General features: G+C 53.9%; 1 protein-coding gene across 1 annotated transcript in view; it reads right to left on the reverse strand.

Annotated features, from left to right (window-relative positions):
* The window catches only part of GLI2 (GLI family zinc finger 2), a 209,838-nt gene extending 187,298 nt beyond the window's left edge, over positions 1-22,540 (reverse strand). Inside the window, exons 1-2 of the mRNA XM_011983423.1 lie at positions 22,511-22,540; positions 17,506-17,683 (exon numbers count right to left, since the gene is read on the reverse strand). Coding sequence (XP_011838813.1) covers positions 17,506-17,653 — 148 coding nt within the window. The 5' untranslated portion in view covers positions 17,654-17,683; positions 22,511-22,540. The remainder of the gene's footprint in view (positions 1-17,505; positions 17,684-22,510) is intronic.
* Positions 22,541-25,769: the final 3,229 nt, after the last annotated feature.

Below are 25,769 nucleotides of genomic sequence, written 5' to 3' on the forward strand. Positions count from 1 at the left end.
TCGGCGAGAGCCTGCTCAATGGCAGAAACTTCCATTTCACTGTATATATTTTCACTGACTGGTTATAGATCAGGCTCGTCCCTGGGGCTCAGGGTCTAGGGTCTCCTCCATTCTAAAAGGCCTAGCTGGGAGAACCATCGCCCTCTCCCTGTCTCAGGCCCCCTGGACGTTGGCATCGACAGGACAGGACAGGACACTGGCCCTTGTCTCTGAGGATACACACAGGGGATCTCCAGGACCATCACGCCCATTTCTGGCCTCATCCTCCAAGAGGCAGTCTCTGTCCTGCCCTCTACCCCCATGGTCCCGAAGCTTTTTGGCACTGGGGACCAGTTTCATGGAAGACAATTTTTCCAGGGACCAATGCGGGGGGCAGGAATCCCAAAATGGTTCCACCTCAGGTCATCAGGCATTAGATTCTCATAAGGAACACACAACCTAGATGCCTCACATGCGCAGTTCACAGTAGGGCTCTTGCTCCTATGAGAATCTAATGCCGCTGCTGATCTGACAGGAGGTACAGCTCAGGTGGCAATGCTCATGCCTGCTGCTCACCTCCCGCTGTGCGGCCTGCTTCATAACAGGGCATGGACTGGTACCAGTCTGTAGCCGGGGGGCTGGACCCCTGCTCTACCCTACCCAACACTGCTCTTAACATGAAATCTGATCAACTCATTCCCAGGGAGCCACTGACATCTGACAACAGCCAGGTGGTCTACCTAGAGGTATCCATTTTACCGCACTCACACACCTTTCAGTCATCAGCTTTCATGTTTAACCACAAAATCATACAGAGACACAGAAAAGGCTTCCTAAGCCCCCAGAAATCATGGCGATCAGTACTTACCACCCCATCTTTGTAGAGCAGATCCTGTTGATTCCCACTCAAATCCCAGTGCCTGTATTACCCCTTTGGTGCACACATCCTTTCCAACCACCAGCATCATGGTAAACTGAGGGTTTTCTGTCTCCAAAGCCCACTTTGCTCAGCTGTGCAACAGGCCTGGAGAGGGAGAGGAGCCCTCAGTGGGACACTGCTAACAACTGGTGTTTAGAGCTGCTTCCTTCCTCTGGGATGGGATAACCATGCCAGCTCCCAGAGTCCCCTCAGGGATGAAGCTACAGGTGTTCTTGGCGGCAGCTGACTCCCTAGCGCTCCCTTTATGGGTGCTTTCCTCCCATCTCATCTCACCACTCCCTTCCCTACGACTCTAAATAAACCAGGTACACCGGAATCCTTCTCTTAAGCACCTGCTTCTAAGAATGACAACTAAGACACCATAAATGGAAGTAACCTTAGGAAATGCATCTTCCCCCTCAAATCAGGGGCACAGACTTCCCTGGGATGGTGGGGAAGCTGAACATGACCTTCTCAGGACAATGTAGCCCACTAGGTTGGCACCATCTTCCCCACTTGTCTTGGGGACAAAACTGCATGCAAGAATGGCAAGCAATGGCAGAGAAACCGGCAGGGCGGGGCCAGGGTGGTGGTGGGGGACCTGGGGATCTAGGGCCAGCTATAGCTGCATGTACAAGAACATCGTCAGGAGAATGGCCTGGCAGACAAGTGCGGCAGCACCCATCGCCCCAGGCACTCACACAGCTGCAAAGTCCTTGCACAAGCAGGACTCAGAGTTTCAATCGACCCCTGGGGCTTGGCTCTCCCTCTCCCAAGACTCAACACAGCTGAGGGGATCAGGCTGTTCCTCTGTGTGCAGCTGGGCCATTCTGGGATGAGGATGGCAGCCATCACGTGGACTGCATGTCCACAGGCACCCACATCATCCCCCACCTCCTCCGGGAAAAGCTTTCAAAGGGGGTTCTTGCCCTCCTCTCTTCCCCAAAGCAATGCAGCACTTAGAACCACAGCACAGGGAAACATTTTCTCTGGTTATTTTGTTTTGGTGTGGTTTTTAAGTCTTCAGAAGCCTCCAATTCCTCCTTGGGGACAGATGCACAAAAGGAGCATGCTTGGCCACCCCAGCCCTGCCAGGACATTGTCCGTATTAGTGGTGCTCAGGCGCTGGCCAGGAGCACCAACACCTCATGTCCTGTGTGTGGCATGCTGAAAATTCTTCAGGACCCTTTCACAGCCATCGTCTGGGGACCTCGCAGTGCTAGGCGTCCATCTCCCACGCCAGACCAGCGCTCTTTCCCTACCCAGGAAAGGCTCCACAACATGGCCAGGTGTCCCCACCTTCTTCAGTGGGGACACACAGAAGGAACAGAAGACTCTCGCCGTCACTGCTGTGAAGCATCCCCCACATGGAAGAGGGAGGACAGAGCTCACAGACTGGCAAGATTGGAGGGGGCGCCCACCTGGGCCAGTCCCAGAGGTTCAGAGACCTGAAAACACAGCCCGGGAGAAAAAGTTCCAGGAAAAGAGAGGTCAGAGCCCACATGCCAAGGATGGCAACAGGAGAAAAGGGTCTCCCTGGCAGCCTGAATGACTAGGAAGGGTGATGTCCCCTGACAGAGACCATGGGATCCTCCACGACACCCCAGGGCGTGAGGGTGGGGAGAGGCCAGACATGCCCCTAGAAGACCACTCTGGGAGTCATGACCCCAGCGATGGAAAGAAGAGCCTCAGGTCCCCCATGGTGGCAGCATGGTCAGTCCTTCCGAAGCCCCTGTGAGGATGACCCTGTGGATCGTATCCGGCCTGCGTCTCAGTTTCAGCCCTGACCACGGCCCTAGTGGGGAAGTCCTCATCATTCCCCCGTGAAAGACAATGCACGGGAACTGTCACAGCTCCCACAGCAGGGCCGGGACCCAGGGCATCTGCCTGCACAAGGGCCCATCCAGTGGCTCCTGGGGACGCCGGACTCCAGAGGCAGTGCGGGGACCGGGCCACGACATGTGTGTGTGGCCCTGTCGTGCTACACGGGGGGTGACCTGAACCCGCTCTTCAGCCTGCAGCTGGCTTCGGGATGAGTCTCTTCTCCTCCCACAGCAGAGGAAGTGGTTTTCTATTGTGCCCTAACAAGCACATTTGAGAGAGACAGTGGCTTCAACAACCCTGGGAAAAGCGTTCCTGTCTCGAGGAAGGCTGAGGCCGCCGAGCCCCCATCTCTCCCTGCCGGAATACCCATCTTACATCCTGTTTCGCACGGTCATTGATTTGGGTACTTGCCTATGTCTCCTAACCAGAATGTCAGTTCCAGAGAAGTGGACCTTGCCTGTGTGTTCCCTGCTAGCACCCAGGGACGACACTGCCTGGTGCATTGTAGGCCCCCAATGAACACTTGTGGAAAAAAGGAAGAGAAGGAAGGAGAGAGGGAAGGAGGGAGGGAGGGAGGAGAAAGAATCTTCTGAAAAGCAGAGCTGTCCAGCAGGATTTCTTTTGTGGGTATGGAATGCTTTAAATCAATCAGCAAAGAGACGGGCTGATTCTAAATGCCCCTCCCCAGCTCAAAGTCCTTCAATGGCTCCCTACTACCCCCAGTCCAAATTCCTCTCAGGGTATCCCAGGCTCCCCACAGCGATTCCAACCTCCCTTTCCAACTGCACCTCTCCTCCTACCCCTAGTATGAAGCCTCCTCTCCCTGCCCTGCTCCCTGCCCTGGCGTGTGCCCTGTCACCCACCCCCCCGTTGAGCCTCTGCTCACCTCCACCTTCCCAGTAGCTCTCTCATTCTTTAAGGAGCCCTCCTTAGCGATGCCACCCCTGGAACTTTCTGGCATTTCCTCTCCAAGGCGCTGGTCTGGCGCTTCTCAGGGAGCAGTGTGTGTACCCTTACGGGGAGCTCAAAAGGACAACTAGGGGAGGGGGACAGGCCTGGTCACCCCTGGTACAACCCAAAGGATGAGGTTGGGGGGATGGAATGACCAGAGGACTCCTTGCTGCTTCTGAAGGGCCCAGCTCTGACCCCGCCATCCACCAGTGGACGTCTACAGGTACCCAGACCTCTCTGGGTCTCCTGCCCACTCCTCCTGCCATCTGGCTTCAGGGAGGCAGACACTGGTATTTGGCCTCACCAGCAGCACATGGGCCACCCTTCTATGCACAGCTCCAGCAGATAAGAGGGCTGACCCACCTCACTTTGCACGGGTATGCATGGGACCCCACAAAATACTACATGGCTGGGTCACAGTGGATGGTTCACAAGGGTGCATGGGACCCAGGCCCAGCCAATAAGTCGCCCCCAGGACTTTTGCTGGAATCACCTGGAATGAGACACTCCTCCATCTGAGCTCACGGGTATGAGGCCCACATGCACCTGCAGCAACTCCACCCTCTGGCGATCACAGCTGCCGGACGCCAGGCCAGCGGAAAGCCAATCGAGATCACGGAGAGAAAGAGACATGTCCCAGTGATGTCACTGGAGCCTCAAGCTTAACTAGTCCTAAAAGCAAATCTAATCCTGAACTTCTGAGTTATGGAGGACCACAACCCCAGGTAAGCTTCAGAGAGCCAGAGTGGGCTTCTGTCGCTTGCACCAAGCATCCTAACTCAGTTTCCATTGAGAAGATCCGTCCCTGAAGGCCAACGCACTGCTGTCTCCCTGTATCCTCGTCCCTTCCAAGCGCCCCTATGAGAGCATCCCATAAGCCTGGGAGCCTGCTCATCCTCCACATCCTAAGGGGCAGCACAGGGCCAGGGAGAGGAGAGAGGCTGTCAGCTGGGCCTCCCTGAGGACAGGATGAGGCCATGAGGTAGAGGGAGGAGGGACAGCAAAGGGAAGGGACTTACTGAGGACTCTAGGCCAGGACAGGGGAGGTGGGCAGGTGTGCCAGTCAGCCCCAACCCACACCATGCCAAAGCTGGTCAACGCTGCCACTTCCCAGGGCTACAGTCTGCCTAGGGCTTGCCCACTGCAGATACTGCTGTCAAAACAGAAGACGGCCCAGCACACCCGGACTGGGAACATCAGTCCCAGAAATCTCCCTACCAAGATCTGGTAGATGCTCACCACGTAGCACGGGCAAGACCATTCCCCTCCTTGGACCTCAATGGACCAAATGGCCCCTGAAGCCACTCTGGCTCAGAAGACTGGGCCCCTCCAGCTGTGGGCAGCAAGGCTGTGAGGCCATCCCTGAGACCTGGCTCCCCCGAGCAGAGTAGTTAATTTTCAGCAGCACAGGGACCCCACCCCTGGGGCTCATCCACCTGGAATTAGGGCCAGCAGGGTCACCCTGAAATGCTCACAGGGCATCTCTCTCAGCCCCCGCCTGACTGCAGCCCCCACCTGACTGCAGCCTCCCACCACTGCAGAGCCTGCGACCAGCCACAGTCAATGATTCCGGTTCTAAAGACGATGTAATCTGGTGATAAAGGAGTGGAAGTTAGCTGGAGGCTGGCGTTCTTTCTCAGTGATTTACTCAGCTCCCCTCCAAACTCACATGCTTAATGTAATTATTTACTTTGTCATTAAACACCCTCCTTCCACTTCAGTTATTTTTAGAGCTTCTGGGGCCTATACATTAGATGGGAAGGCTGCTCATTGGCCAGGGGAAGCAAGGTCCTCCCTGAGGGGCAGCGGTGCACAAGGCACTTGGAGATCCCAGGGGCTGTGGGCAGTAGCATGGCCAGGCCCCCATGCCGCCACAGGCGCCCTCCCTCCCTGGCACTTCCTTCCTCTTTTCCTTCCTTCTGTCCTTTCTTTCTCCTCCCTCCCTTCTTTTTTAAACAGAGATATAATTCACATACCATAAAATTCACCCTTTTAAAGTCTACAGTTCAGTGGTTTTTAGTATATTCACAGGGCTGTTGCAACCATCACCACTATCTAATTACAGAACATTTTCATCCCTCCGAAAAGAAACCCCATGCCCACAGCAGTCATTCCCCATTCCCTCTTCTCCCAGCCTCTGGCACCTCCTCATCTCCCTTCTGTCTCTATGGATTTGTCGTTCTAGACAATTCATGGAAATGGAATCCTACAATATTTGTGCTTTTATGCCTGGCTTCTTTCTCTTAGCATATGTTTGCAAGGTTCATCTGTGTATACCATTGATCAGCACTTCACTCCTTTTTATGACCCAGTAATATTCCATTCTACATACATACCACATTCTGCTCAGCCATTCATTAGCAGATGGACGCTTGAGTCATTTCCATTTTGGGACTATTGTAACTAACATTGCCATAAACACTCATATACAAAGTTTTGTGTGCACATAGGTTTTCAATTATCCGAGGTAGTTCTTGAAGAGTGGAATTGGTGGGTCCTCCCTCCCTGCTGTCCTGGAGCTAGAAAATCCAGAGTGCCAGGCATGTGGGTGCTGCTGAGAACTATGGGCAGCTGGGAAGCTCCACAGTGCCCCAGTCACTGACGACATAAACAGCCTCAGGCACTTTCAGGCAAGGGTTGCCACTATCCCATAACAACAGCAGCCCACTGCCCACATGCCAGGCCCCCCTGCCCTACAGAGTTGGCTGAGGGGAGCCTTGTCACCCCCATTTCACAGACAGACAAGGCAAGGGTGGCCCCTGCTCCTACACCTAGATGTGAACTCATACCTGTCTGTCCTCTAAGTGAAGGTGCCTGGTGCTTTTCTTGTCACCAACATGGCGTGGAGGGCTGTTGACTTCAGCGTGGAGACCTCACAGTCTGGGGACTGGCAACAGGACAAAGATCTCGCTGACAACGAGCCTCAGCAACTCACCGAGTCAGCACAGTGTGTCGTTGGCAAGTTTTTCTTCCCTCCCTGACCCTCTTCTCTCCTGGGTGAGCTTCCCCAGACACAGGTACTCCAGGGCTCAGAAGCCTGGCCCTCTCCAGCTGATCCAGGAGCCACTGGGGAGAGGTCACAGGAGGATGATGGACAACAGGGGCCTCTGCCCAAACCCAGAGGTAAGGTGACAGTAAGGGGGTAAACACCTGATGGTGGGACTGCAGCACTCGGCGGGGGCAGGGACTTCCCCACCCTGGCCACCATCACACCATGCAGAGACCACATGGGCTTCTCCTGGACGTCCTTCCATTTCTAGAATTGCAGGGATAACAGAAGGTGCAAAGCGTTGTCCACTCCACACCAAACCAAAACCTCCTCTCAAATATCGCTGCTGAAAACGAGATGGAAAGTCAGACGGCGGATGAGGCCCTGCTCTGCCCAGAGGCCTGACTGTCTGGTGCCAGGGTTTCAGGCTTCACAGTCCCCCACAACACAAAGCAGAGGTCCACGCCCTCTGCGAGCAGGGCCAGCCAGGACATATTCGTGGGGAAAGAGCCAAGGGCGGCTTCTCAAGACAGAGCCCCTCTGGCTCCCTCCCCACCCTGCCCACCCAGAAGAAGAAGCAGCCAGATGCTGAGGGTTGGGTGGGGTGGGGGTGGGGGTCCAAGCAAGCCGTGCACACAGGGCCTGGCTGAGTCACCAGTGTCCACGTGTGGCCGTGAGCAGAGGGAGGACACAGACGCTAGGAGGGGCCACTAGACTCGGCCTCAGATGTGAGCTTGTGCGGGATCTGGGAGGGTCCTCACAAGGAGGCTGACAGAACCAGCCTCATTTGCCAGTGCTTCCTGCTCCGCTCAGCCTCTCCAGCCATTCTCAGACCCCAGGACCTTTGCCCATGCTATTCCTCAGGCTAGCGTGTGGTTCCTCCTTGCACATCATGGGTGAACTGCTAACTCATTACAGAGACTCAGCTCCTTCATTTGCTCTCTCAACTGTTTTTTGGGACGTACGTGCTACCCCTTAGAAAACAGTTCTTGAAGAATCATAACAAGAGCAAGAACCATAATACTAACAGCTGCCACTACCATCTACAGAATGCCTACTGTGCGCCAGGGGCTCTCTGAGCACTGGAGTCTCATTATTGGTCACCCTAGCCCTCTAAAAATACGTATTTTTGCCTGTGTTTAAAATGAGGACACTGGGATTCGGATCAGCACAGGATACGCAACAGAGAAGGGGCAGGGCAAGGGTTCAGACCTCACCTGTCCAAGCCTAGACCCCAGCCCCCAGACCATGCTAGTGTCCTGGGGCTGATGGCTCCCTGCATCGTCCCCAGGGGGCTTGCCCAAGCCCTGCCACACCTTGCAATCACACTTTGGTGACCCCCTCCCCAGGCTCCTGATCTGAGTGCACAGTGGCTTTCTGTGGGACTGACTGAGCAGCCAGGTCATAGGGCTGTACACAGCAGTGTTACCAGGTCCTGAGACCACAATCCTTCCCTAATGTTTTCCTGGATTACTGCAGGCAGCAGATAATGCCTACAGCAGCATCGTAACTGGGGTATCTGGTTTCTCCATGGGGGAACCACAAGCTTTTGGGGACAGGGCCATGGCCCCTGGTTCTTAAACCCATCTCCCCTCACTTCCTATCCCCCTCTGGTGTCCACACAGAGCTCCATAGAGGACAGGAGCTTCAAATGGAGCGTTCTCTCCTTACCCCTCAGTGTCCATTCAAAGAGACTTCAGTGGAGCCTCCGAGACCTCGGCCTGTACCCCGGATGAGCCATGCACCCACCTGTGTGCCAGCCACCTCTGCACCTCCCCACAGGGCAACAGGGGCCTTGTCCTTCAGACCCCACATGCCAGGCAGGAGACATACGGACTCACGCAGGAGACATACGGACTGAGCCGATGGCTCCCAATCCCCCCTCCCCGCACTCCCAGGGGGCCACTCTGCCCCTCCTCCTCCCACCAGGGCCCACCTGCCCTTTCCTCTTTCCACCTGGTGGACCCTGAATGTCCCCAGGCTCAGACACCACCTGCCCCGTGAAGCCCCATGGGCAGGATTTGTCACCATCTCCTGAGTGTCACCTCTAACCGGGAGCTCCTAGAAGGCAGAGGCAATGTCCCTATCATCACCGCCTCTCTGATCCACAGTTGGGGACCATCTGTAGGATGTGCACATGAATGCAGGGAACCCCCAGGCACCCAGGCCCGGGTGCCCCACAGCCCCCACCAAACGCAGGCCTTCACTTCATTATCCTCAAAATGGTCCCAAGATCAGAGGCGGTGAGACCTGGCCACAAACCTAAAATAAATTATCTGTTTTCCCCCCTCCCAAGCAATGATAAATGGTTCTATTAGCAATCCAGATTGTTAAACTCTGATATAACAGAACGCAGGGAACGGGGGCCCATCCATTCTCCCTCCGGCGCATACTGAGTTGTAAATAGGTTATTTTGTGTGTAAATAACACATTAAAACACAGCATTAGCTGTGTCTTTTGATAGAGAGGAAATTGTTACAAATAAATAATTCCGGACAGGAATGTAAAATAAGCCAGATTTAATAGTGCATGCCTGGTGCAGCCGTGTTAAACATGACTAAAATGATAAACCCCAGAATATACTAATAGTAAACTATGCACTGACATCAAAGTAATGAGGCTGTATTTTCACCAGGCTTTAGAAATGCTAAAATTAGTTTTGATAGAACCAAACGTCAGAAAAATGTTTCCAACATAAACACAGTCACTTGGGAAGTTGGGGTTTGGGCCAGGTTGAGGGACAGCTGTGTCCCACGTGATAGAATGTTCCTGGGGAGCTGGTTTCCAGTCCAAGAAATATCACCAGGCAACCCTTTGCAGTGTGTGTCTCTGGGCCTCAGTTTCCACATCTGTAAAATGAATGGATTCAGATTAAAGGATTTCAAAAGCTTCTTCCAGTTACGTAAGTGGAAATGACTTGGAAGCTTCACCCAACTCTGCATCAGCTGAACATTCACAGTGAACCATGAGAAATGAAGGAGTGCCTGCCAGGCATGGATGGCCAAGGCCCCAGGGAGCACACAGGGGCAGGAGCCACCAGCACTGTCCTCTGACGCTGTCATCCCAGACAGGTAGAGTTCACCAGCTTACAGGCACCAGCCAGAAAACAAAGTGACACAGAGGTGACGTGCAAACATGTGTGCCAGTCTCTGCAACCAAGAGGAGCAACAGGCAGGGGCCAGGAGAGCCTCCCAGAGTCCAGGACCCGGGCTGGGGCCAGAAGCAGAGAACAAACCTGTTGTGCTGGGGGAAATGGGGCGGCCAGGCTGATTCTGGACGGCAGTCGTTCTGAGTGGCAGTGGGTGGGAGGCCAGGACAGGCCAGAGGAATGTTCAGGTTTCCGTTATGTGGACATTTACTTCCTCCGTGCCCACATGCTCTGCTAGCCACCCAGCAGACCTTGTCTCGCTTAGTTCCATGGCAGCCAGAAGTAGTGACCACTACCCTTGCCATTGCACGAATCTCAGAGAAGTTCCGTGACTTGCCCAGAACACATGGCTGGTAAGCAGAGGGTAAGAAGAGCCCAGATCTGCCTGACCCCAAGCCATGCTCTTCCCACTAGACTCTGCTGGGAACAGGAAGAAGCCTCCAGCCTCATCCCCCGATCCCAGGCATCCAACCTTGCAGTACACTCCTGAACCACCTGAAAAACATCTGGGTGCTCAGCCTGCACCCCGCTTCCTGGGTGAGCCAGGCTGTCAGGGGAACTCAGCTCTGCTCTCTGGACAAAGTCTGATGGGAACTGGTTGTTCTGGGTGGCTGGGCCATAAAACAAGCCCAGCGGCATCAACAGCCATCCTGAAAATCACTTAAATAAGAGTAATTGCCCACTTAGTCACACCTGGGTGCATCTCCAGGCCCAGGGCAAAAGTGTGTGGCCCCAGCAAAGAAACTCGGATAAGCCAAGGAAGCTGGCCCACTCAGCTCCCTGCTGGCCATGGGGCCTGGGAGGGGGCAGCCAAAGACCAGGGCCAGCCTCAACTGACCCATATACCCAGAGACAGCTGACCACACCAGCCCACCGGGAACGCCTCTGGCATGATAGCATCAGATTCCATAGTCACCTATGGAATGTCTGCTGCAAGGGCGGATGTGGGGACAGTGGTGAAGAAGCAATGCCCTGCCCACATGGACATCCTGGAGGCACAGAAAAAGGCAGAGTGCAAAGACACCAGGGACTTGGAGGTACGTATCAATGGAGGGGTATTGGACAGATTCCTAGGTGCGGTAAGGCAGGTGGTGGGAGGGGATTTTCTAGCTCTGGCCAACTCAATGAAAATGAGTCATCTAAATATTCTGGTATTTGCTTAGCGTTCCCATATGGACATGCATGCCTCGCCACTAAGCAAAACTGTGCCTCAGAAAAACTTTCCAAGAACCCAGCAGGGCCAATGCAGAAGATAGGAGGGCTGCTAGTATGAGTAGGTAGCACAGAGGCCTCCTGGAACACAGGAGCACTGTGCTGAGAGTCATCTAGTGCTTGACCCTAGCTATGCTAGCCTGGTCACAGCCCCGCCAGTACTACCAGCTGCAAACCGTCGTCTCCCCACCTGAGACTCTTTAATACTCCAAAGGATCTTGTTCATGCCTTGGACCGACTGCACCCAATGACCTGTGAAGCGTATTAAAAATACATACGCCCAGGCCCCAGCCCAGGGGCTGCCCTGGACTCTGCACTTATACAGTCACTGTCACGAGAGTCTACGGCTTGGCCAGTTTTAGTAATCTTTGGTCTGGTCTGGTCTGGTCTCCAGTGTGCTAGGGAAAAGACCAGGTCAGACAGGCCAGGAGCTCACTCAGGACAGATACCCAGGACAGGCCCTGGGAGCAAAGCAAAGCAGGACAGGAAGCCAGGTCTGATTTCCAGCCCAGGGCACCCACCACTCTTAAGTAGGAAATCACCAGAAACCTGGGCTTCCCACCTGCTGTCAGCCTCAATGGGTCAGGGGGCAAGGGTTACCAGTGAAAGGGAAACTTTCTAAGTCAGGCACAGTATGCAGATCTAGAAAAGGAAAACCGGTAGGAAGAATAGCAATAGTTCACAAAGCAAATACTCTACTTGGACCTCACACAAAGCCACCTCTGTGCCCAGTACTTTTCTAAGCACTTCCCATGTGCTAACTCAAGGAATGCTCACAACCAAGATCATGTTCATTTTATAGATGAGAAAAGTGAGGCACAGACCTGCCTAAGGTCAGCAGAACTGGGACTTACCCAGGCAGCCTGGCTCCAGGCTGCTTCTCACTACTTCCTTGGCACTGCCTGAAGAGAGGCAGTGTTACAGCTACTATCCAAGAAGTGCCCTGGCAGGCCTGTGTACGTACATCAGAAGTCTCCTGAAAGAAATCTCTGCACTGCAGCTCTGTGTCTAACTCCCATCTTACAAAACTGTGCCTCAGAAAAACTTTCCAAGAACCCAGCAGGGCCAATGCAGAAGATAGGAGGGCTACCAGTATGAGTAGGTACCACAGAGGCCTCCTGGAACACTGGAGCACTGTGCTGAGAGTCATCTAGTGCTTCATCTGCACTGCAGCTCTGTGTCTAACTCCCGTCTTACATATGGAAAGATCCACCCTACCTCATGGAATCAGAACACGTGGTTCGCCTACTTAGGAGAACCTTAGGAGAACTTAGGAGAACCTTAGGAGAGGTCAGAACACGTGGTTCGCCTACTTAGGAGTGTATCCGAATCACCGAGAGGGTTTGTGTAAACACAGCTTGCTGGGCTCTACCCCCACAGACTCGGATGCAGTGGGTCTAAGGTGGGGCTCAAGAATCAGCATTTCTAACAATTCCCAGGGGATGCTGACGTTGCTGGTGAGGCCCACACTGGGAGGACACCTGGCCCAGCACACAGTGGCTGCTCCATGGAAGAGGTGGGTGTTGGCCATGGCAGGTACATCCCAGGATGTTTAAAGTCTGTCTGGCTGCTTGATTCCACAAACTAGCAAAGCTCATGAGATCAGACCCAGCTCCGCCTTTCATATTATCCCAGAGGCTCTGAGTAGTCCCTGGTGCTCAGTGAGGCACACAGAGAGGTTCGGAAATAGTTTTGAAAGAGAACCCACAGCGGAGGAGGAAAATACAACAGAATTTGGACAGTTTCAGTATAAAGCAATGAGAAACATCTGAATCAAATTGCTTTTAAAATTACACCATTTTAGAAGTTAAAGGAGGGGAAAACCTCTGGGCCAAAATGTGTTTTAAAAGATTTATGGCCTCCAAAGTGTTAGCACAACAGCAAAAGAGGCTGGGGAAGAACTCGCCCTCCCAGGCTTCTGCTGTCTGCTCTTATGAACTGCTCCAGCCAGATGATTAAACTAACCTTTCCCCGGTCTGACCACAGGGCTGCTTTTTCCTTTGGTCCAGCTCGGTCCAGCCCAGCCGTGCTCTGCTCTGCAAATATGTTTCTCAAGCATTTTCTGGCACAGGGAAATAGTGACTCTGACTGGAAACACCCAGCCCCCAACAGGTCCAGCCTCATGGACTCCTAGGGGAAGTCAGGCAACAGAGGCCAGGCGAGGTAGCTGACTTTGCAAATAGGTCACAGCCCCAGACCTCAACAAACTGGCTGTTTGGAAGACAGCAGGTGCCATCAGGGCCTGGGATGGATGAGGGAACTGAGACACGAAGACACACGAGGAGAGCTTACCAAGGCTGGACACTCACCCCAGGGTAGCAGTAGGACCTAAATTAAGGCCCAAGTCTAACAGCAATCTAAACAACAATCTAAAAGCAAATACCTGAAAGAGACTCTCACCATGTGACAGGCAGGAGCCCTAAGCCCCGGACCCAGCTCATGGTTGAAGCAGCTGGTAGCCTTGGGCAAGCCCCATGCCCAAATGGGCCTCAGTCTCATCTACAATACGGGAGGTACTGAAAGAGAGGCTCTGACCGCACCAGCCTGGCACCCAGGAGCTCCTGCCTGGGTTTTCCGAGCTTTGCTGCTGGGGCCTCCCACCTCCTTCACGTCCTCTCTCCTCACTCTGAACCTTCACTTTCTATCTCATTCCTAGCGGGGCTTGAGATCAGTTGCACCGTCTTTTCATCCCACTTAATATTAGAATATAAGCATGTTCCCACCCTGTAATTGAAAAGTCTTAATTAACATTTTCAGTGGCTGCATCGTGTTCCATTCAAGATGTTCCATAGATGAACCAATCCCCTATCAATGAACAGGTAGGCTGTCTTCAATTTTTCACAGATATAAATAACTCAGAAGTGAAATCCTGCGGTGGCTCATGCCTGTAATCCCAGTACTTTGGGAGGCCAGGGCGGGCGGATCACTTGAGGTCAGGAATTCAAGACTAGCCTGGCCAACATGGTGAAACCCCGTCTCTACTAAAAATACAAAAATTAGCCGGGCATGGTGGTGCACGCCTGTAATCCCAGCTACTCAGAAGGCTGAGGCAGGATAGTGGCTTGAACCCAGGAGGCAGAGGTTGCGTGAGCTGAGATCATGCCACTGCACTCCGGACTGGGCGACAGAGTGAGACTCCGTCTCAAAAAACAAGCAAACAAACAAAAAAGTGAAATTCTTCTGCCTGCAGGTATGTGTACTGTATGAACCAACTGAAGCCATACAATTCTAGCCATGGAATGGAAGCTCTTGGAACTGGTGACAGTGAGGGGTGGGGGAGGCTGGATGAGGGGCCATGAGCTGCAGGGGAATGCAGGGTGCCCCCACATTTGGATACCTTACAGATGCCGGGAAACAGCCCCTGATAGCTTGCAGGATTTGGCTGTTTCCTCACCACTGTGCCCCTGACATCCTCAGACAGGACCCACCCCACCCCTCCTCGGATGTGTAATAAGTCAGGAAACACTAAGCTCGTACAAATCATCCCTTTCTGCCAGACAGCAAATCAGGGTGTGAACCATGGGGACAATGTCAGGGGATTTGGAGGAACAAGCCAGGCCTCAGAGGAGCCGGTGTCTAAGTGGTCACCTGAGCAGCGACAGGGGAATTGACTCAGTCTGCTCCTGCCCCCAGCAAACAGGTCTCAGACAAGCTGCCCAGACCAAGATGATTCGTCTTTCCCAGAAATAACTCGAGAAGAGAGGCCCCTCAGCAAGAATTCTCAGCTCCCTGCACCCCTGCAGCCACCCAGTGTGCACCCTGCAGCACTGTCCCTCTCCCAGGCTTGGCACAGTCCCTCACAGCCCCTCCTCACCCACTGTCCACACCCAGCCCTGCGCCTGAAGGCTGAGTGCCCAACTCTTCAGTGGCCGCAGCAAATGCTTCTGGCCCATGACAACTTCCTCGGGCTTCACCAATGCCACCCTTTCTCCTACACCATTCTGGTCCCAGAAGACCCTTGGGTACCCCTCATGCCAGGCCCAGCACCAGACGCTGAGACCTAGAGATGAATGCAAGAGCATCCCTGCCCCTGAGGGGCACCCACGCCAACCACCTGCAGCCGCCAGGCACCTCTGTCCACACATTCTCCTCACCTGCCGACAGGTGTGTACCCCTGCAGGCAGTGAGGCCCACATCCGCGGCTCTTTGGAGTCTTCCGGGGGACTCAGGGTTGCTAAGTACATGAGGATTCTTGCCCACGCACCTCTGCCACCATCCAGCAACATTTAAGGAAGATCCAAAGTTCCAAGATCATAAAGACTGTGGACAACACCTGTCAAATCCACTCTCGACACAGATTAGGAAAACTGGGACCCAGGCCAGCGCACCTCCCATCCCATCCACGAATGCAGCCGCCGCGTTTCACCAGCACCAGGAGACTCAGCCCACAATGTCCCTGCTTTGTGCCACGCAGGAACAGCTGCTCTCCCCTGACTCCAGGAGGACCCTTCCCAAAAAAGCTGCTCAGAGACAGGTGCAGGGAGCAGCGATGGGTAAGGAGTCTCTGGGGTCCTCACGACTCTCCAGCAGCAGACATCTGGCCCGAGACTGCCAACAGGCCACCTGCCCTGTGGCAACTATGGTCACGAAGGCTGGGTCCACCCTCTGCTGGAACCTCACCAGCCAAGTCACCCTGCAGTCAAACAAGAGACTGCGGGGTGGGCAGGAAAGGCATCGGGGGTGGGGTGCAGTGGGGTGGCGTTGGGAGGTGAAGGCCTTTGCGGAGGTGCTGCACTCCAAGCTTTGGGCCTCCTGCCTGGCCCCTACTCCCACCACAGATCAAGAATCCCTCAAGCATCTGTTGCTATTGCACCAATAATGACAACTCAGCCTGACACTAGAGGGGCTCCCCCGCAATTACATTCTAATTACTGTCTAATTACTGCCTAAGTCTGTCCTCTACTGCTGTGTGACACATCAGGAAATTGCACCACGGTGGTTCATGATCCACTCATGGCTTGAAGAGGCAGGGTGCAGGGCGGAGGGATGGGGGGATGGTTCCCACTGAAAACCCTGCCGCAGGCCAGACATACACGGAGGCCAGGCTTCCTGGAGCTCACAAGGCCTCAGAGCATGGACAGAGGGGCAGCTTGGGGCGTCCCCACAGGCCAGGGATGGCCCTGACCCAGGGGAAGGAAAAGACCATGTGGCCCCAGGACCAGGGCCCCTCCACCCGCTCTTCCCGCCCTGTGCGCTTGGCTCCTCCCACTCCACCTAAGAGCTCTTCCTCCACTCCCAGCCGGCCCCTCCACACAGAGGGAGGGCCTAGAGAGTCCCTGTCCAAGGGGCACAGGGTGGAGAGGCATCGTCCAGCTCAGAAGGCCATCTCTCCCCAAGGGAGCCTGAAGGTTGACCTCAGATCTCCCTTTCCTGACATGGGCCACACATTCCAGTAATGACCTCCCACTTAGAATCACAGGACAAATAAAATAAAATATAGTAACAACCCCCCGCAGACCCTCAGGTCCACTCTTAGAAACACCAACTCCTAAACCCCTCCGAGGGTCTTTCCGTGTTCCTGATCCCCGTTTCCCGTTCCGTGTTCACAGGCTCCGCGTGGCTGGTGAACCAGCAGCCCCAGCATCGTCTTGGCAGCCAACAGAAATGCAGAAACTCAGCCCCGCCCCAACTTACTGAATCGGGGTCTGCACCGAAACAAGCCCCCCACAACTGCGTACACATCAAAGTGTGAGAGGCACTACCCAAGCGCCGGCCGGAAGAAAAGGCGCATTCTCTTCCCCGGCTGCTCTCTGAGCTGTGCCTGAGCCGTGAGAGCAACAGGGCCTGACTAAATGCACTGGAACAAAAAGGGAGGAACAGAAATCGAAGTCTCTCCATTCCTCCGAGACAGAAATAGTTCTGTGGCCTCCAGATGGACTGTGCAGACACAGGGGAGGTCTCGTCTTCCCGCCAAACTTTCCCAACGGGATGCTTGGCACGGACGGCCCAGTGGAAACCCGAGAGTCTTTCTCTTTGGGGCAGTAAAATGAGAGGCTGTGGCTCGTGGAGTCTCTTTTGTTATAATTAAGTTGGCCAAAAATTCACCTAAGATAGTAAATTCCGTACCTGACCCTCTAATTTGAGCCAGAAGGCATCAGGAGACAATTACTTTCCAAAACAGTCCTTGGCAGGCAAGAAGCAAGAAGTTCTCTGGGCACATCTCAAATGTGCCAGCTGCACGCACCCCAGGGCTGCCTGGCAGCGACCACGCCCCTCCTCCCTCTCTCCCCTCCCAGTACTCAGGCCCCACCCGCCGCTGTCTGAGGCAGCTCCGCCCCAGGACTTGGGGTGGCCAGACCTCCTCGCAAACTCACAGGCAACCTTCATGGTGCCTTGGATTCCCGGGGGCAGAGGCGCCCTCCTCTTCGCCTTCCATAAACCCAGCGTGCCTCCCTGATGACATAGGCCACCACTCTAATTAAATCCTAATGGGCTAATGAAAAACACCCCTGCTGCCCTCCAAGTGTGCAAAATAGAAAGTACCTCCTTGGGCAGCTACCGCTGCTGCTGCTGCTGCGGCCACCACCAAAGGAGAGGCCTTTTTGCCTGGGTCAGGGAAGCCAGCGGCCTCCAGGATCCCACTTTTGGCTTCTTGCTTCTCGGAGGCAGTGGCTGAGGCAGACGTCTCCATCTCAGCCGCTCATCGTCCTAGGTGGCAACCCTAAAAGAGAAGACAAAGACACTCACCAATACTGCGCCCAAACCCAGCCGGGAAACGCCGACCCAGATTCACACCGCCACTCGCTTCTAAAGCAACCAACTTCATTCTAATTCTCTTATAATTAGGAAGGAGGGTTTAATTAATTTTGAGAATTATTAGTCCTGGGATTCGTCTGGTCTTCTGAACGACCTCACGGACAACTGCAGGCCATTCTCATCATCTTCTACCCAGATTCTAAAAATCTAAGTAACAAGTTCCTACTGATACGAATGGCAGGTAACCTCTGATGGGGGAGTAAAGTCAGAAATAATGACCTCTGTCTGCAAATCATGGGGAAAATAAAAATAAATATGGTGACAATGACCTGGAGGTCCTCAAAGAAAGGCCCTCATTTTCAGGTTGCTTCCCTGCTCACCAGAACCTTTCACTTATTCATCCGCATGTTCGCTCATTCCTTCACCCATTCATTCAATAAATGTTCATCCTCTATTGACTCACATGCACTCAGTCAACATATTTTTAAGCCCCTAGTATGCATCAGGCATCACGCCTGGTGCTGAAGATAACAATAGGTGGAGTTTACATTCTCCTTGGGGGCAAACAAGGGGAAAATAAATGTAGATTTAATTTCAGTGAGTGGGAGGTGGCTCAGGAAAAGAAAGCAGGACAGAGAGGGTTGCAGGGGCACAGTGGGGCAGCACTGCTGGGCCTCTCTGGGGTAGGGATGGGATGCCTGAGGGGCCACCCCACTGCAGCCAGAGGGCAAAGCCAGGAGCCAGGGGCCATGTGGGAAGAGGCTGGCTTCTTTGAGTAGTGACCAGAAGGGAAGTGCAGGCGTCAGAGGGTCTTGAGCAGGGGAGGGGCAGGACTGACTCCCTGTGTAAAGGGATCACTCCACTGTTGTGCAGAAAGCAGGCTTTTCGGGGGAGAGGGGGCTACTGCATTGACTCAGGGAGAGACAATGGCAGTTTGGGTTAAGCAGGTGGCGGTGGAGCTGGTGAAACATGGACATGCTTTGAAGGCAGAGCCAAAAGGCCGGGCTACAGACTGGATAAGGAGGGATGGAAAGTGGCTGTGAGCAAGGGAGGAACACCCAGAGGGATTCGGGAAACAGGCAACTTCCGTCTCCAGCTGGGTTGTGGGTCAGAGCAGACACTGGCAATCCAGCCTTCATATCAGAAGAGAAATCTGAAGGTCACATGTTTGTTTTTTGTTTGTTTGTTTTTGAGATGGAGTTTCCCTCTTGTTGCCCAGAGTGCAATGGCGCGATCTCGGCTCACCGCAACCTCTGCCTCCCAGGTTCAAGCGATTCTCCTGCAATCCTGAGTAGCTGGGATTACAGGCAGGCACCACCACGCCCAGCTAATTTCATATTTTTTGTAGACACAGGGTTTCCCCATGTTGGTCAGGCTGGTCTCAAACACCTGACCTCAGGTGATCTGCCCGCCTCGGCCTTAGTCCTAAAGTGCTGGGATTACAGGCATGAGCCACCGCACCTGGCCGGTCAGATGTTTTAAAGAAGGTGGTGAGGAAGACAGCTGGCATTTTTGGCTGGACACCTGGAGGAGTGGGGCAGAAAGGTTACGGGCAGCTGTGTGAAGGCCCTGCAGAGAGTGTGGGGATGGGGGTCACATTGTGCAGACGCCTGCAGTCAGCTCCACTGCCAGGGCCCTCAGCTAAATCCACATTAGTAGGCCCTAGAACTTTTCTGTCTTTATGTTTATTTTTATTTTTATTTTTATTTTTATTTTTATTTTAGACAGAGTCTCACTCTGTGACCCAGGCTGGGGTGCAGTGGTGTGATCTCAGCTCACTGCAACCTCCGTCACCCAGATTCAAACGATTCTCGTGTCTCAGCCTCCCGAGTAGTTGGGATTACAGGTGTGTGCCATCACACTCAGCTAATCTTTGTATTTTTTAGTAGAGACAGGGTTTCACCATGTTGGCCAGGCTGGTCTTGAACTCCTGGCCTCAAGTGATCCACCTGCCTCGGCCTCCCAAAGTGCTGGGATTGCAGGCGTGAGCCAACGAGCCCAGCCAAGAATTTTTCTTTTTTGAGACAGGGTCTCTCCTGTCGCCCAGGCTGGAGTGCAGTGGCACAATCAAAGCTCACTGCAGCCTCAAACTCCCGGGCTCAAGCGATCCTCCGGCCTCAGCTGGGACTATAGGTGCACACTACCACACTCGGCCTAGAATTTTATTTTTTAAATCCACACAATACTCCACATCGTTTTAAGTAGAAAAAAATGAGTACACAAGAACAATGGAGGAGCCACATGAAGGATGTCCACAGCTCCTGTCAGCTCCTGGCTCATCTGCACACACCAGTCTGGCCAGTTTCCACAATCTTTCAAAACTCCCTGCCCAGAAAGCCCAAGAAAGTCAAGAAGATGGGACAGAGAAAAATCTCCTTGCCGGTGAGTCAGGGGCCTCCTTGTGGCCTAGAAATTCAGGGATTGCTGCCTGCTCTTTTAAGCCTACTTTAAAATCCACCCTTTAAGATTCTGGCTATCTGAATGGCCACCAGCAGTATGCACTGGTTCGTGCCTGCTGTTCCTCTGCCCCTTACCTGGTCATAGGCACCACCACACCAGTCACCTGAGCTGCATCCTTGAACCACCTTCCTCCTCTCCTCCCCACACACACGAAGACTGTGAGCCCCATCACTTCACCCCACACCCCCCAGCACCTGCACGCCTCACCAGCACTGCCTCTCCCACTGGCTGCTCTGTGCCAGACACTCTTCCCCTCTGGGTCCTGGCACTTTTCACACCTCTGGTCCACTCCAGTTTATTCCCTGTGCTTCAGCCAGGGACCTTCCCAGAAACCACGTACCACTCCATCCCTCCCCTGCTGAGCCCCTTGGTCTTCAGGTAAAGTCTTCCCATGTCTACCTACAGCTTCCTCTCCCTACCAGCTCCCTGGCTGCGTGACCCTCCTAACAGGGATAACTGGCTCTGCCCTTGCACACAGCCAGGCCTCTGCCCAAGCTGTGCCACTCACTGGAAACCGTTCACCTTTCTGTGTTTGATGGACTCTTACCCTTCCTTCAAGGTGCCACTCAGACGTCACCTCCTCCAGGAAGCCCCCCTTCCCCTCCTAGCCCATGGTTGGAGCCCTGAAGCAGTCAGATCACGTCCCTACTCAACGTCCCCGGATTACATTCATCACCTTCAGGCCAGGAGCTGTTCAGCACAGCATTGCCATAGCCAGGCCCAGCCCAAGCTGGTAACTAGAAGGCTCCGTCCATGAAGAACAGACCCAAAACACAGCAGCTGCAGCTTCCTCATGGCAATTCCACCTATTCACTTCAGCACAGCGGATGTCATCACCAATTCTTATAGGGGAGGAAGCTGAGGCCCCCATGGGGAGTGAGCTGCCCAAGGCCACTCCCCAGGGAGGCACAGGGCCAGGCCTACAGTCAGATCCTCCAGCCCAAATGCCTCCTGAGACCTCAGGGTGTGGTCGCTCCAGAAACCGGGTGAACGTAGTGAGGGAGGAGGGGCATTTATTCAGATGCCCACCTCCCAGACTGTGGCTCGGGGAAAGGATGTGCACACAGATGCACCTGACGTTTCGTGAACGCCTGTGGGGAGCAGATGCAGCAGGGGGGGTTCCAGGCAGTGCCCACTGCATCCGTGGCCTTGCCTTCCCACCCCTTCCCAGAGAAGAAGATCGTACACAGAGCCAAGAGGCTGTGTAAATCATAGGAATTAGCCGGATTAGCACAATTTCTAGGTAAACACCAGGCGCCCAGGGTCCCAGGCAGCCACTTTCACTCCCCAAAGTTCATCTGAGGCAGACCCGTCAAGCCCTGCAGCCCCAGCGGACAGTCTCACCTGGGCCCCCAGGGGCTGCCTGGGGACAGCAGGGAGGGTCTCTCCAGGGATGGTTCCCACAGGCTCCACAGGGCTCCAGAAAAAGAGGGGCTGGGAGTCACAGCACTTACCACAGGGAGGAGAAGAGTCAATTCCTCACTTTACCTTCGAAACACACAGCTCTGCCGCTGTCCAAACAACCACAAAGGAAACACAGCCACACTCTCCAAAATTCTGCTAAGGGGGTGGGACAGGTGCCCGGGACCCAGGGCCTGGAGGATCCCCCTGTCCATTAGGAGGTTCACCCAGGTCGCCTGCTCTCTGGGGCCTCAGCAGGGGCACTGGTGACAGCAAGAAGCTTCAGGAGCATTTCTGGGCCTTCCCCTGGAGATTCCGATTCCCCAAGTCTAGGCAGGGGGTGGCAAGAAGAGCTGCATTTCTGTTAGTTCTACAACTGCTTCTGACACAGAATCGGTATATGAAAAACCGAACGGGGTGCTTATAAGGTCCCTTCTGGCTTCCAAATAATCTACAAGTTCAGCCAGGCGTGGTGGCTCACACCTGTAATCCCAGCACTTTGGGAGGCCGAGGCAGGCGGATCCCGAGGTCAGGAGATGAAGACGGTCTTGACTAACATGGTGAAAGCCTGTCTCTACTACAATACAAAAAATTAGCCGGGCGTGGTGGCATGCACCGGTAGTCCCAGCTAATCAGGAAGCTGAGGCAGGGGAATCACTTGAACCTGGGAGGCGGAGTTTGCAGTGAGCCAAGACCATGCCGCTGCACTCCAGACTGGGCAACAGAGCAAGACTCTCTCAAAATAAATAAACAAACAATCTACACGTTCCGGTTAAAGCAGACTATCTAACCTGATTTAAAAAAATACATTTTTATCTTTGCTAGTTTGGAGCTGAAGTTGGTGTCTCCCTCGGGCTACCAGTGGCATAAGTCGTAGATATGCCCATGCTCACCGGCTTAACGCCGGTCATTCATTACCCCCACCGCTGACCTTGCCCTTTGATGTGTTGGTAAAGCAGCACATGTATTCTTGATCACAGATGCAGTGCCCTGAACATTTTAGACATCACATCATCGCTTTCTTTCATAGTCCTGTGTCTTTTCTTCTATGCATTTATAGCATTATTGGAGGAGTCCACAAACTGCATTTGGTTGCCAAGGGGCCCACGGCAGAGAAAAGGTTAAGAACTCTGAGTTAAAGGACTGGCTTGAAGAATAAATTAATAATCAGAGCAGAATGAGCGAATCACCCTGAAACCTGAAATCCCAGACACCCTCCCGCTACCTGGCTTCTTTTAACTCCTCTAACGAGTGACTCACAGGAATTAGAGCATTGTTCCCCAGGCAAAATCAATCTCCAGGAGAGAGAGGAAGCCTCGCCTCTCAGCAATCACAGACACCACAGAGCCACGGTGTTCTCACCTCTGCTGTGATGTCAGCCGTGCGGCATGCGTGCCCAGAACTCCCACACACACATCGGCACACACGGATGCACACACACACATGCAAGCTCACATACTCACACAGCACACAGCACATACACCGACAAACCACATACACAGCCACACGCATGCATACACATGCACGCAGGCCACATACACACGTGCACACCGCATTAAAGTCACAGATGTGTGCATGGGCACACACATATATAAAGTCACACATGGTCACATGCACCACACATACGCTCACAGCACATATGCAGCCACACATGTGCACACATACAGGATACATGTAGTTACACGCAGAGGTACACGAACACTCACATGTATCTTTGCTAGTTTTTATCTTTGCTAGTTTGGAGCTGAAGTTGGTGTCTCCCTCGGGCTACCAGTGGCATGAGTCGCAGATATGCCCATGCTCACCGACTTACGCCGGCCATTCATTAGCCCCCTCACACTCACATGTATATATACAAGGACACAGACCCAGGCAAACACGTGCACATACACGAGAGATCAACACGTGCCCTCACGTGCCCTGCCTTGATTGCAGACTTATTTTTAAGATCCAAGGAGATAAAAAGTGAAAGCTCCTGGAGTGAAGAGCACACTGCCGCCCGGATTAAGGGAAATCGTCATTCTAACCTCATGACAGCTAAAAGGGGAGCAGCCAACTCACGGCCCGAGGCCCTGAGGACTGGTCCTATATCCACCAGGGGCTGGTCATCAGTCCTTTCCTCTCCCATCACATCACTGTCTCCATTGGGAAAATGACCTCAGGGACACCAGCCCAATGCCACAATGCCAAGGCTGGCAGCCTAGAAGCAAAGGGGGCTCTGACTCCCCAGGTCAGTCCCCACTGTCCCACCCAGACAAATTTACATTCACTTCTCCACCCTGAAGGAGATAGGGACGTGGGGAACGTAAGGGTTCCCCAGGACTGCTGGCATTTTACTGCCAGTGGCAAAATAATCCTATTTTAAAACATGAGGCACTGAATTCTCCCACAATGAGAGGTGTGTGTGTGCCTGGACCAGCGTAGTCTGCATCCACTGTGTGTCTGTGGCCATGTTACTTCCCCTCTCGGAGCTTCAGTTTGCTCCCCAGTGATGCAGAGTACCCTCCTTCCCAGGGTGAGTGGGAAGACAGTCAGCCTTCCCAGCACGGCCCAGAACACCTGTTATAGCAGCTGCCCTACATGGGCAGCTTCTCGCATTTTCTTCTTCTCCAAGAAAAGATCACCTGCCTGCAGGGCGCTGGGGGGATGGTCAGGGCCTCCGCCAGCTCCTCGGACCTGCCTGTGGGGTCTGAGGCCAAGGCAGCACCAATTTCTGCCTTCTCTGTCCACCTTCCCATCACTGTACATGAAACCGAAGCCTGCCGTGGTTTCACTAGGGTCCAGCAGGATAACATCTCCGCACAGCCCCAGAGAGCGGCACCAACAAGGAGCTCCAGGATTGGGGCCAGGCAGAGCTCAGGAAGGTGTGCCAGGCCTTCCAGAGTGTGGAGGGGTGGGCAGCTGTGTCAAATGCCTTGTCCCCGGCTCCTCCTCTTCCAGCCATACCACACTGGGACGAGAACCGCAAGCTCCTACCTGTGCTGGTCCCTCTTCCACCACTCCAGCCAGGGACTCCCACAGCTCACAGCCTCCACTCTGGGTCCTTTGGGGAGACGGCAAACTCAGGAGGGGAGCCCAGACCCTGCAAAAGATGCCTGCACTGGTCAGATGTGGGGACACAGGGCCATGGGGTCCGGGCCAGCCCCATGCCCCTCAGGCTCTAAAACCTTGACCTTGGCTTCCCCCAGACAGTGAGGGGGATGCACCCCCAGCAAGGTTATCCAGAAACTCGAAAGTGGCGATGTTCGTGAGGCACCAGTGCACAGCCACTGCTCCCAACAGACTCCCCTGTTTCTCTACGGATTTGGTGCATGGCCCACCACTCCACCTGGTACCCAGTAGGCCGTGAGGACAATGAAGGGAGACACATCTGGAAGAAAATAAATCACTCTTCCAAAATCCCCTGGGATCCATGGCTCCCACGCTGACTCAGAGGAAGAAGGGTCCTCCTGAACTGCTCTGTCCTTCCTGAGACCCCCTCCTCTGCCTAGGATGACCCTACACTGGGAGCCCCATGCTCAGAGAAAGACAACAAAACCTTCAAGCACACGTAGGTGTCCCGAGCCGGCTAGCTCCTCTCCTCAAGTAATTTCACCTTTCACAACAGCTACTCCCACTGGGCCAATCTCTCGAACCTTGCTTTCACTTAAAATCAGAGGCCCGGAGAGGATAAGTAAGCTCCCCAGAGTCACACGGCTAAGATACGGCAGTGCTGGCGGTCCAGGGCATGTCTGCTGGATTCTAGTTTTCTACTTTCTCCATCATGGCCAACTTCTCTGTATGCATAGATGCCTGCCAGGCTCCAGAATTATTATAGGGGTGTCAAAATGTATAAAAGCACAGCTCTAGACACACATGTAAAGAGTTGTTGAGGCAGGGACTTGTGTAGAGAGTGCTTCAAAGTCCACGGCAGTATATGCTAAATGTCAAAGAAGCAGCAGTGAGTTTCTACCTGTGGGAGTTCAACAAGGGCGGGCTACCTGAGGAGGTCAGAGGAGGCTTCCTGGTGACCCTCCAGTCTGCCCTGTGGCTTCCGGTCAGAGAATGAAAGGGTCCTGAACTTGGCCCGGACAGCACAAAGGGAAGAGCACGCCAGGGTCCGGGAACTGCATGAGCAAAGGGAGGGAGATGCCCTTGGCACACTAAGGCAAGAAAAAAAGTGTTCCCACAGGGAGACAGAAGTAGGTGAG

The sequence above is a fragment of the Mandrillus leucophaeus genome, unplaced genomic scaffold, assembly GCF_000951045.1.
Source record: "Mandrillus leucophaeus isolate KB7577 unplaced genomic scaffold, Mleu.le_1.0 Scaffold25, whole genome shotgun sequence".
Classification (NCBI taxonomy): domain Eukaryota; kingdom Metazoa; phylum Chordata; class Mammalia; order Primates; family Cercopithecidae; genus Mandrillus; species Mandrillus leucophaeus.